The sequence below is a fragment of the Neofelis nebulosa genome, chromosome 3, assembly GCF_028018385.1.
Source record: "Neofelis nebulosa isolate mNeoNeb1 chromosome 3, mNeoNeb1.pri, whole genome shotgun sequence".
In the NCBI taxonomy this organism is placed as follows: Eukaryota; Metazoa; Chordata; class Mammalia; order Carnivora; family Felidae; genus Neofelis; species Neofelis nebulosa.
The window spans coordinates 134,865,575-134,877,900 of NC_080784.1; the positions used below are offsets into that span (position 1 = coordinate 134,865,575).

Below are 12,326 nucleotides of genomic sequence, written 5' to 3' on the forward strand. Positions count from 1 at the left end.
TTCTTTCTGCTTGGAACAGCTATTCCTATTTGTACAGACTTTGAAGTGACTCAGTTTCCCCTAAGGATGAGAGACTGGCTCAAGAATATTCTCATGCAGCTTTATGAGCCAAACCCTGAACACGGTGGATATCTAAATGAGAAGCAGAGAAATAAAGTAAGTTATCTACAGGTCAACTACCCAAGTATCTATGTACAGAGCCTAAGAAAAAAGGGTATGTGTGTTGAGGGGAGGAGGGGGCCTACCTCCCTCTGCATATCAGCAAGAGCCCACTTGGTTCGCCACACCTGCTAAGTTCACATGCAGTAACAGAACAGTAGTGGTCACCATTCATGCCACAAGGTTTGAGACATGGCCAAACCACCCCCATTCCTGTCCAAAGGGCAGTGGCCTGAGCAAGGACTCTTCACCTCATACCCCAGAGCAAATCCTGGTTGAGCAAAGGGAACCTCCATTCAGCATTTATATATTCAGGCCCAAACATATTATTTAAATCTAATAATAGATTTAAATAAATTTAAAAGATTTTTAATACATCTTTTTGCCCTCATAGACCAGACAGATTTATGATATAAGAGAAATCCCTTATTTGCAATGTCAGTAATATAGTAAGATTTAAAAGTGCAGAATATTCATTCCAGAAGTTCTCGGGGAAAATGCACTCATCAAATAGCTATTGAGCGCATCCTGTGTATCTGGAATTGATTTACATGATGGGGATACAGCAATGAACCAAAGAAAAATCTCTGCCTTCATGAGCTAACATCCTAGGAAAAGAGACAGACTCTGAACAAATATGTGTGTGTGTGTGTGTGTGTGTGCGCGCGCACATGCGTGTTTATAGACATATTGCAAATATGAGCATACATGCAAATATATAAACATGTAAATAAACATGCAAATATATAAGGTACGTCAGGTGGAGTGAAACATGCTATGAAGAAAAAATTAAACAAGAAGGAAGGTGTGCATTAACTGTGTCAAATGCTGCTTACAGGTTGTAAAATGAGGAATGAGTTGAGCACTGATTTGGCATGTGGTGGTCACAGAGTTAACCTTGACAGAAGCTGTTTCTGCAGATTGGAGAGAAGAAAAGCTTGAGTGACAGGGTTCAAAAGAGAATAGGAGGAAGGATGTGGAAGCACCAAGTATAGACAATATATTCAAGGCATTTTGCTAGAAAGAGGAAAAGTGAAATGGGTGGCAGCCAAACAGGAATGTGAGTTCAAGAATCCCATCTACCAGTGGGAGATAGTAGAGGATGTTTGTGTGCTTCTGGTAGGACCCTAGTAAAGATGGTAAAACTAATAAGGAATAGAAAAGGTACCCAACTGCCATAGGGTGGTTTTGAGTAGATGGAAAGGGGTAGGCTTCTGAGCACCAGTGAAGGGTTGGGCTTATATTCAGAGCACAGGAAGTTCATCCATGATAACAAGGAGAGAAGTTGGTGGATGTGACCATGGAGATGGGTAGTTCTGTTCTAAATGCTTCCAATTAGTTCATGAGTAACATCATAAGCTGAGAGTTTTATATGCATTGCCCAGACATAATTTCTATCCTCTCTTTTTAATACATCATAGTGAAAGTCTTGAGAGCATTAGATGCAAAACAGGGAAATTTTAATGGGGCTGACCAAATGGTGTCACACCACAGCTGATTCTGATCAGACACTGGACAGAAATACTTAGAGAATTAATAGTATGCCAATGTGGTGATTGGGACTTTTCACTAACCAACAATTTTGCCTAGGTCATTTCAGGCCTTTTCATTAAAACCTTCTCATAATTTTAAGGAATGTGATGAACAGTACTCGGTTAAAAGAAAGATCAAAAATACTTAAATATCTTCTAAAAACCACAGGTTGTATTTTTTAATGTTGGCTGTTATTCTATGTAGAAATAAGAAAGTCTGTATAGTGTTGACTAGAAAGGATTTCATTCGGTCTCATGATGGCCTGGGCTTGTTTTCCTCTGTCATGTCACTGTTACTCTTCGAGTAAAGTTTACCAGTGATAATTACATTACATTTGTCTGATTCTCTGATGATCTTCTCCCTTCCTAATCCCAGGTCAAGAAGATTTACCTGGATGAAAAGAGGCTGTTGGCTGGAGACCATTCCATTGACCTTCTCTTACGGGACTTTAAGAAAAACTACCACATGTATGTGTATCCTGTGCACTGGCAGTTTGGTGAACTTGACCAACATCCTATGGACAGGTAAAAACTCTTAACCTTCACATTACTAGGTCATCTCCCTGATAGAATGTCTAATTATCTATACAAAGATACTTCTAAACAAATCTAGGAAGTTTCCACCTCTGTTTTAGAACACTGACATGCCAAACAAATGTGGTTAGATGTCTAAACACAAAACTGCTTTGAAGATAGCACAATATGGCCACACCATGTTTCCCAAGTTTAGATATTAGGACCCAGCCTGTAGCAGAGACTCCTTAACATTCCTTCTCATTCTTAATCCTGAATTCCCAAGATGTTCTGATTGGCCCAGCTTAGGTCAAGTGCTTACATCTGGATATGTACAATTGGGTATGGTCAGTGGGTAAGAGTCAGGCTGTACAAACATGATTGTTGGTGGGGGGTGAGGCACATCCCTATAAATTTAAGTTGGCAGGAGAGTACTTCCCAGTGAGGAAAGAAACTTTGTGACATCTCAAGTGCTGTGTATCTTACCCATAATTTTGCGCCTTTTCATGAGTGTACTATTTATTTGGCATTCCTAGCAATCTTGTGGAAGAAAAATGCCTTGGCTATCCTAAGAGTTAACTTTCATATACAAGCTGGTCATTAATATACCACCGTTTATTTCATTGCAGAGTCTTAACACATTCTGAGCTTGCTCCTTTGCGAGCATCTCTGGTGCCCATGGAACACTGCATAACTCGCTTCTTTGAGGAGTGTGATCCCAACAAAGATAAGCACATCACCCTGAAGGAGTGGGGCCACTGCTTTGGAATTAAAGAAGGTAAACTCATCATCAGTCAGGGAAAGGGGTATCCTCTTCTCCAGGAGAGCACCAAGGCCTGCAGCCCTCCTGGAGAGGTCCTGCTATGTGCTCAGATTGACACCTAGGGACAGCAAGGTGGCAGCATCCCAGGTAGGACTTCCTCAGGGCACATGCTGTCATTGCAAGGTTACTTCATACTTCCCTTGATGATACTCTTTTTTTCAGAGAGTAAAAGTGGGAATACTTAGGGGATCGCAACATTGAGTTCTTAGCAGTTGGCTAAGCCTGAGAAAATGATGTCAATCCAGAGAGCTGTGCTACCCTTCTGAAGAAGGAGGGATTTTATGTCATTTCTTAACCTGACTATTGGTCCAAACTTTAAAAAAATCATATGTGAAGAGTAAAACAATAAGTCTGATTCTGCCAGTGGGAGATGTCAGAAAAATCTTAGAATTCGTTACCAACTCACTAAAGATTGGGCCTCATATCACAAGTTGTGTCCAGATATTATGCCTTCAATCTATTACTGCATCTTCAGTGGCAAGAATAATAATAATCAGAGGGTTCTTTCTTTCTCCCTGTGATGGAGGAACTTAAATTTAGATATTTGTTTTGCCAGTCTATGTCTTAACATACTTCCTTTTGTTTTCCTAAGTTAAAGCTGATTTTTGTTAGCAAGCATGTTCTTAATAATCAAGATTTGAAAGATTCTCAAAAAATGAGCACTCAAAACTGCTTGCACAATGTAAATCAACAGTAAACAACCTCTAAAGCAGAGGTTTTATATGTTGTATTCACAACATACAAGTAGGATGAATGTACAGCCAACCAATCATGAAAAGTAAGTTCATCAAAGGTCAGAATGTCTTAAAAGGAGTCAACTTGTATGACATTCACTTTAAAAATATTCTTCATGGGGCTTCTGGGTGTCTCAGTAGGTTAAGTGTCTGACTTTAGCTCAGGTCATGATCTCATGGTTCATGGGTTTGAGCCCTGCGTCTGACTCTGCTGACAGCTCAGAGCCTGGAACCTGCTTTGGATTCTGTGTCCCCCTCTCTCTGCCCCTACCCCACTCACACTCTGTCTCTCTTTCAAAATTAAACAAACATTTAAAAATTAATATATTTATTATATATATTCTTATATATCTAATATATATTCTTATATATATTATGTGTGTGTGTGTGTGTGTGTGTGTGTATATATATATATATATATATATATATTCTTCATGATATGTAGAATGCCTTGAAATTATAAAGAAAGAGCTGAGAGTATTGAGTACTTATTGATAAATAGGTAAGCAGAAAGGGTTAGCTCTTTGCCTCTACAATATTATTCTGTGAAATAAGCACAACTGTAAGGAGCAAAGAATGTATATTTTTGTAACCACCAAGTGCTGTATATTGGTCGCCTATCACTGCATAACAAATTACCCTAAAGCTTAGAAGCTTACAAGTTCACATTTTCCAAGGATCAGGAATCTAGGAGTTGTTTATCTGGACAGTTCTATCTTAGGATCTCCTCTGAACTCGCCCACATGGCTACTGCTGGAAGACTCCATTTCCTCACCATGTGGTCCTCTCCATAGGACTGCTCACAGCTTGGCATCTGTGAGAGAAAAGAGAGAGAGCGAGAACCCAAGACTGAAGTTATAATGTCTTTTGTAACCTAATCTCAGAAGTGACATACTTCTGTCATATTCATTTGGTCACACAGACCAACTCCTGCTATAATGTGAGAAGAGGTCTTAGAAGCTGTGACATATTATTTATACCCTATTAGCATTAATAAGAAATTAATAAGCTGTTAAGACCCCGACCCATATAAATAATACCAATTTCCCTTCTAACGTCTATTCTGTAAGTACAGTACTTATAAATTCAAATATATTCCCCAAAATGGCTAAAACTACTTTCCTAATTCCCATGTTAAAAAGACAAAGTGTACCCAAGTACAGCTGCCCCACTCCCTCCACCCCACCATTATCAAAAGGGGGAAACGTAGCTGGGACAGTATATATTGTGCCCTTTATAAATTTTTTTTAATGTTTATTTTTGAGAGACAGAGACAGAGTGTGAGCAGGCAAGGGGTAGAGAGAGAGGGAGACACAGAATCCGAAGCAGGCTTCAGGCCCTGAGCTGTCAGCACAGAGCCCGATGCGGGGCTTGAACTCACAAACCATGAGATCATGACCTGAGCCCAAGTCAGACACTTAACCTACTGAGCCACCCAGGCACCCCAGTGTGTGCCCTTTTATATGGCACTTGATTTTAACAGAGTGATTGAGTTTGAACAGAGTCCATTTATTTAAGGAAACCAGTTTCACTGTTCCTCTGAAACTTCTGGCAGCTCTTCAGCATGTAGGCTCACTCAGGCTCTGTGCTGGGTGGTTGTCTGGGAGGAGCAGGAAGGGCTTGAAGTTCAGCGACTCCAAAAGCTCCTAATGATCTTGTTTGTTCACTGTGGTTTGGCCATGATTACATTATTTTGAAGGAGGGAAAGAATTATCACATAGTAAACCAAGAAAGCAGATATTTAATATTCAGTCAGAACAAGCAAACAAGTTACAGCTTTGGGCTGTAGCTAGGGAAAGCAAAACACAACAAAATCTCTATTTGTAAGTGTGCCCTTCCTTCCCTCATGGCTGGGAAATCCATGAAAGGACAAGATAAATTTTAGCCATGGCCATTCTGAATTTTAACTGCCTTTTATCTGGGCTAGGTGTGCTCGAATATCCAGCTCTGTCATGAGTTAGTTATGTGAGTTAGGGCATACCACTTAACCTCAGCAAGTCTCATTTTCCTTCTGTGTAAAAGTGGGGTTTAATTGAAAGGTAGAGGAGTAATGTTTATTTGGTGTTCATGACATACCATTCCACATTAATCTTGAGAAAAACCCTCCAACTGAGACTCATAGGCAAACGAGTCAGATCATGCAGGTCCTACTGAGCCAGTTAAAGACATTATCCTAAAAGTACTGGAGGATCACCAAAGTGTTTTAAACAAGGGAGTGGTTTCACTGGATTTGTACTTAAGAAAGATTCTTTTGGTTACATGGTGGAGAAGCCAGAGAACTGGCTGATTTGCCTGTGGTAAATCCAGGCATAGCTGATTAGAACTTGAACTAGAGCAGTTACAGTGGGGAAAAAGAAAAAGAAACACACTCAAGATAATATTTAAAAATATAAACATGATATATTCAAGAATATAAGCATATTCAAGGTGTATATAATATAGAAATAATAAGTATTTGCTAGGAAATATGTGGGGGCAGGGAACAGACAGTTGAGAGATAGAGACAAAGGGAAATATGACACCCAGGTTCTGGGCTCAGGCCAGGCAAAGAGACAGAGGAACAGAGACAGAAAACACAAGCACAGAAGCCGATTTTGGGAAGATGATAACTTCCGTTTATGATGTGAACTTTTAAGTACTTGGGAGACAATGAACAGTAGATACATGAATACATGGGTCAGCTTTTCAAGGCAACATTTTGGAATGTAAGTACATAGTTGAGGATTACAAGCATACGGAAAGTAATTAACGCTATGGAAGGGAATTAATTCCCCCACAAAAATGTGTTGAGCCACGTGGGAAAAGGTCTAGGGTTGAACACCAAGGAACCAAGAATAATGGATAGAGGAGAAAGAAGGAGTTCATGAAGGAGAATGAGAAGTCTCCTGAAAGGAAGGAAGAAAACAGGATTGTGCCATTTCAAAGGAGGTATTTGAAGAGGAAGAAGAGATCACAGTGCCAAATACTGCTGAGATGTCAAGTAAGATAAAAAACTAAGAACGGTCCTTTTACATAGAAATAAGGGTATCCTGGGTGACCTTAGTAAGAGCAACCTTGATGGAACAGTAGAGATGGAGGCCAGATTCCATAGGTTGAGAAACAATAGATGAGAAAGGGTAAAGAGTGGCTGCTTGAAGACAGGAAAGAACTAAAAAGGGGTTTAAAGTTGAGGGAAGCATTTCTGGGAATAAAATAAGCTTGAGCATTCATTCATTCATTCATTCAACAAGTGTTTACTGATGGTCCCCATAGTGCCATGCACTGTTCTCAAGGCTGGCTATGCAGCATATTTGCATGTTCATGGGAAGGGTTCAGTAAAAAAGGAAAGATTAAGGATATGAGAAAAACACAGCTGTCTGGTTGGCTTAGTAGGGCACGCCACTCTTTATCTCAGAGTTGTGAGTTCAAGCCCTATGTTGCAGAGCCTAATTTTTAAAAATTTTTTAATTAAAAAAAGAAGAAAGAAAAACAAAAGAGTAAAATTAGGGGGAGAATTTCTGAAGCCAGAAGAGATCCTGGGCATAGGCAGAGGATTAGCCTAAAGTCAAGGAAGGACATCTCTTATCCAAACAATGAAAACAAGGCAAAAAGTGTGAGCACAACAGTAAGTAAATTTATAAATAATGAGACTAAAATATTCATTTTACAAATGAAGCCAGTGTTCAAAGGAAATGTACCAAAGTTCATAATCTTTCCTACTCTTGTGTAAGACTTACACTGAGCAGGAAAATCACCTGGTGTCCCAGACAGTGTAGTCATTCGGTATGCTTCAAGTTAATCTGTTTAACTATTTGTTCAACAATGCTTGAGTGAGGGTGGGCCATACCGGTAAGAGTGATCTTATACCCCCTAAAGGATGTTCTCTCGTCCATAGGTATGGCAACAAGTTCTTTTACAATTACTTGGTTGGAAATTTGATTTAACTGACCCTATACTTCTATTTATTTCTGTTATATCTTAGCAACCTTTATAGGTTAGTATACTTGGCATTTCTTGGCTAGGTCTCTATTGGTGCTTCTCAACCTTACATTTAGAACTACCAATGGAGTTTCTAGATGTATACATGCCATTGGCCCACGTCTGGAGATTCTGATTCAGGAGGTCAGGGGTAAGGCCTGAGAGTATATCTTTTTTTACTTGAAGTATAGTTGACCCACAATGTTACATTAATTTTAGGTGTACAGTACAGTGATTCAACAAGTCTATACGTTATGTTGTAATCACCACAAGTATAGGTACTGTCTGTCACCATAAAACGCTATTATAATACCACTGACTATATTCTCTACGCTCTGCCTTTTATGCTTGTGTCTTATTCCATAACTGGAGGCCTGTACCTCCCACTGCACCCATTTTGCCCATCTCCCCATGCCCTCCCCTCTGGCAGCCATCAGTTTCTGCTTTTTGTTTGTTCTTTTTGTTTTTTAGATTCCACATATAAGTGAAGCCATATGGTATCTTTTTAAAAGTTTCACAGATGGGGTGCCTGGGTGGCTCATTTGGTTAAGCGTCTGACTCTTGGTTTCAGCTCAGGTCCTGATCTCGCAGTTCATGGGTTCTAGCCCCATGTTGGGCTCCATGCTGACAGTGCAAAACCTGCTTGGGATTCTCTCTCTCTCTCCCTCTCTCTCTCTGCCCCTCCCCACCTCCCTCCCTCCCTCCCTCCCTTTCTCTCTCTTTCTCAAAATAAATAAGTAAACTTTAAAATGAATAAATAAAAGCTTCATAGGTGGCACTGATGCCCTATCAGGTTTGAGAACTATCCTATAAGTCTTATTAGATAGTTTCTCTAATCCCCCAGTTCTATCATTGTTTGTTTATATTACAACTCTGGCTGTTTTCTAAAAATGTGTTTTGTTTTGTTTTTGTTTTTTACAGAAGACATAGATGAAAATCTCCTGTTTTGAATTAAGATTTGAAAGAATTCTAACATTCCAGCATCCTTCTCTGTCCTGACCACTCCTGAAAATATATGCATCCATGATACTTGTAGATTTATATTTAGCAAAACTTTTGCATGTGTGAGATCACAATAAGAGTAATGGCTTGCTGACAGTGTATGCACTAAGCATTTAACATTAACTTTGGAATTAAACTTTAAAATAAAGTCTACATATGCAAAATCCTGTATGCTGTTTGTGAACACTTTCTACATCTATTTGTGAGATACTTCCTAATTATGAAACTTGAAGAAAATACTACATTCGTTTTGTTCATAATATCATGTACACTTCAAGAAAGTGGAATAATGCTCTTTTGTCATTAACGTGCATTATTTTCAGTATCTTAATATCCTAATAAAAATCCAAATGCTTACTCAAGTTTATTTCCAGTCATTTATTTAAACAGCTATATGTGAAAGACCAACTCAAGGCTCACACTTCAAACCAAATTATAATTGTGCTTCCCTAGACCCTACTACTTAAAAAAAAAAAAAAAAAGGCAGGAGTATGGTTGGGAGAGATGTTTCCTGTGGGAAACAAATATTCAGTTATTAAATGGTAGATGCTTTTTAATGTCCTTTGTCATAATGTAACTTCAAACAGAAAAAAATAAATCCAAGTGCTGTTTACCAAATTCAGTTTAAAATGTGGATGATTATGCACTGCTTGGTACAACTGGTTCTAGCTCTTGTGCAGCTGTCCGTGTGTGTTAGGGGAAGTGGAGGTCCTGCAAATTTTTTGTGTGTCTCATATACTCAAAATAAGGGTAAAGACAACACAGACAGAAAGCTCTGAAGTGTCTTAATGTTCAGTGTAGTCAGAGATAAATATTACTACTGCAATTTTATAGCAAGAAATTGTGTCATAAGAGAAACTTTGTGTTTTCATTAGGACTCGTTTTTGGTAACTGTTAATACAGTACGGGCTAGGTTACAAAAATAATAAAAGATACCATAATAGAGTTTTTCCTAAGGTCTGAAACAAGGCAGTAAAAGAAACTGTCAACTTCTATATTCTACTTACAATATCTATAAGGAAATAAATTATTTTTATTATTTTATTTATGTTTTATTATTTTAAATTTTTTAACATATTTTCCTATCTGACATGAAAGATATCAATGCAATTGCCTTTTGTTATTTTTTCAAATAATCAAAAATGTGTTGCTGTTGTTGTTGTTAAGAGCCTTGATAGTCACTGAGACAAGGTACCTCAAGGAATTTCATCTGAAGGAACTTATGGAAGAGTATGCTTTTTATCAGAAAAATTTTCTCTGATTAACCTCAAAATTTTATTTATGTCTTTTCTTAGCTCTGAGTCACTTGTTCTTAGACCATATCACACCATGTCATTTCAAAATAATTAAGTTCAGTTTGATTAATCGAAATATAAGTATTTATAATTTTTCCAACTAGGGAAATAATTTTAGAACTTATTCCAAAATTCAAAACGTTCTTATGTGTAGCTGCAAAGAAATGTCATGAGGTATTAACCAATAACAATTGTACATTTGTGAATTTGTCAGGAATGGTGAAATTATATTTGGAGGTGATTAGACCTAAATTGCCATTTTTAAACATTTTAGAATAGTGAAAAGTGATTTTAATTATTTTTTTAATATTTATTTTTGAGAGAGAGCAAAAAAGCAGGGGAAGAGCAGAGAAAGAGGGAGACGAAGAATCCAAAGCAGGCTCCACACTATCAGTGCAGAGCCCAATGGCAAGGCTCAAACTCAGGAACTGTGAGATCATGACCTGAGCTAAAGCTAGACATTTAACTGACTAAGCCATCCAGGTGCCCCAAAATGATTTTAATTCTAAAGACACTACCTGTTTATTTAAAATGTTTTCTTTGAAAGTAAGTTCATTTTGAAATAATAAATGGTATTTAAAATAGAAAGTTCTAGAGCCTTTAATTTTTCTGTCCATTAAGTCTCCCTTGTGTATAGCTGCCCTAGATGATATATTGTAGAAACATTGTAATATTCTTGGTAGCCACAATTTTTAATTGTGGATTATTTGTGATAAAGATGTTGCTCTGATCCCAACTGAGGAGATGAAGTTATTTTCTCAGTAATCAGTTTTTAAGCCTCTCTCTGTGTGAGATACCTGAGGAGTTGGAGTTCTTAGTCTGCAACCAGTTATTCAGTTTAGCTTTAAACCTTGTGACTCATATTGCCCATGACCATAAAGGTATTAGTAATATGGCTTAAATACTAGATGGGCATACAGATTCTAGAAGATCACACTGTTCCTTGAATTCATTGCTCCGAGGGCCATTTGAAGCAAAGGTAATTACAAAGACATACAATATAATTTGGACTGATTCTATTGCACTGAGTAGAAGACTGTTAAGATATTCTTGTGTTGGATAATTTAATGATTTCTAATAGGCCCACTTATCACACAAAAAAATTCAAGGGTTTGGATCCAAAAGGAAGAAAAACATAAAGGAGAAACGTGAAAAAGAAGGAAAAGGGAGGTAAGTTGCCCAAATTCAGGCACAGTAAAATAGCATGAAGGTAAGTCATAGTTGAGTTTAAAATACATCTAAATTAGTTGACTTTTATATTAGTGACTTTTATAAAGAGATATACCTTGTTTCCGATGCTGGGGACAAATCTTAATGAGAATATGATGGGCTTGATTTTTCTTTCAAAATTTAATTCCAGAGTACAGTGGTTGGGTTTGAAATTCATATGGTAAGTTAATTTGAATTAAATGTGATTTAAGACCATAAAAATGTTTGCTTTCAGAATCTACTGGCCAGTAAAGACCACACTGATTTACTTGTTTTATTGAATCCACTCATATTGTGCTATTCTCTACCAACCCATTTGCCTTACAAGATTTTTCCCATATCATTTTCTCCTTGAGAAATTATAATTGTCAGTAACAGCATCCAGGCTATGTAAAGGTCTAGTAAGTCTCATGGGGGTAGAAGCTTAAGGTGGATTTATGTGTATATTATAAAAAAAAATCTCATTTGAGCCACTGGTGGTATGTCCCCAATACTAAGCATGATGCAACAGTGGTGTTGGAGATTGGTGGGTAGAGACTGCAAATTCAAATAACTTCAGGGGCCAAACAAGTATGTTGAACTATGAGATTATAAGGAAGTGTATCAAGTGTATGCAATGTTATGAGCCAGAGAATGCATGTCTTGTCTAAAGGCATCCAAAGTTTTTTAAAGCTCTGTTCTAGGCTTACAAAACCTGAATTGAGGCATAATTTAGCCTGACCACTATTGCAATACCTCTAACTAAGCAGCCTATTTACAACAGGAATGGGACTTAGAAAAAACTAAAAAATCTTCTAACCCTTTAATTCCAGACTCTTCCTTCAGAATGAAAGTTCTCCTCTTGGCTGGCCTTTTGAGCACTGCCGCTGCTCTGCCCATCCCTGTGAGTACATTGCCTCCATTTTCCACTCCATTTCCATTCTAGAGATAGTATTTCTGGGCTAGGAGGCATATCCTGTATCTTTTCCTTTCACAAAAGAGAAAGGTAGAGTCCAAGGAAGTTATAGAATCAGGAATTTATCACTGTTCCTCAGCCCAGTGGTCTTCTCAGCACAAATCTCAGTTCCACATAGCATCTGTAAACCACGTGACCTTGAGCAAG

At 37.9% G+C, this 12,326-nt stretch overlaps 2 protein-coding genes across 8 annotated transcripts in view; one reads left to right on the top strand and one right to left on the bottom strand.

The window, feature by feature from the left end:
- SPARCL1 (SPARC like 1) overlaps positions 1 to 9,082 on the top strand; it is a 49,510-nt gene extending 40,428 nt beyond the window's left edge. For all 3 annotated transcript variants that reach the window (XM_058721956.1, XM_058721955.1, XM_058721957.1), the window contains exons 8-11: positions 20 to 156; positions 2,068 to 2,216; positions 2,834 to 2,982; positions 8,640 to 9,082. In XM_058721956.1, coding sequence (XP_058577939.1) covers positions 20 to 156; positions 2,068 to 2,216; positions 2,834 to 2,982; positions 8,640 to 8,668 — 464 coding nt within the window. In that variant the 3' untranslated portion in view covers positions 8,669 to 9,082. The remainder of the gene's footprint in view (positions 1 to 19; positions 157 to 2,067; positions 2,217 to 2,833; positions 2,983 to 8,639) is intronic.
- NUDT9 (nudix hydrolase 9) overlaps positions 1 to 12,326 on the bottom strand; it is a 101,991-nt gene that overhangs the window by 41,930 nt on the left and 47,735 nt on the right. The window contains exon 8 of one of the 5 annotated variants that reach the window (XR_009259456.1): positions 4,421 to 4,575. The exons of 2 other annotated variants lie outside the window; for them this stretch is intronic. Coding sequence is in view for 2 of the 3 variants with exons in the window: in XM_058721972.1 (XP_058577955.1) it covers positions 4,562 to 4,575 (14 nt within the window). In the remaining variant the exon portion in view is untranslated. Of the gene's footprint in view, positions 1 to 4,324; positions 4,576 to 12,326 lie in introns of those variants that run through there. 2 more of the 5 variants (XM_058721972.1, XM_058721971.1) reach the window with 2 other exon arrangements.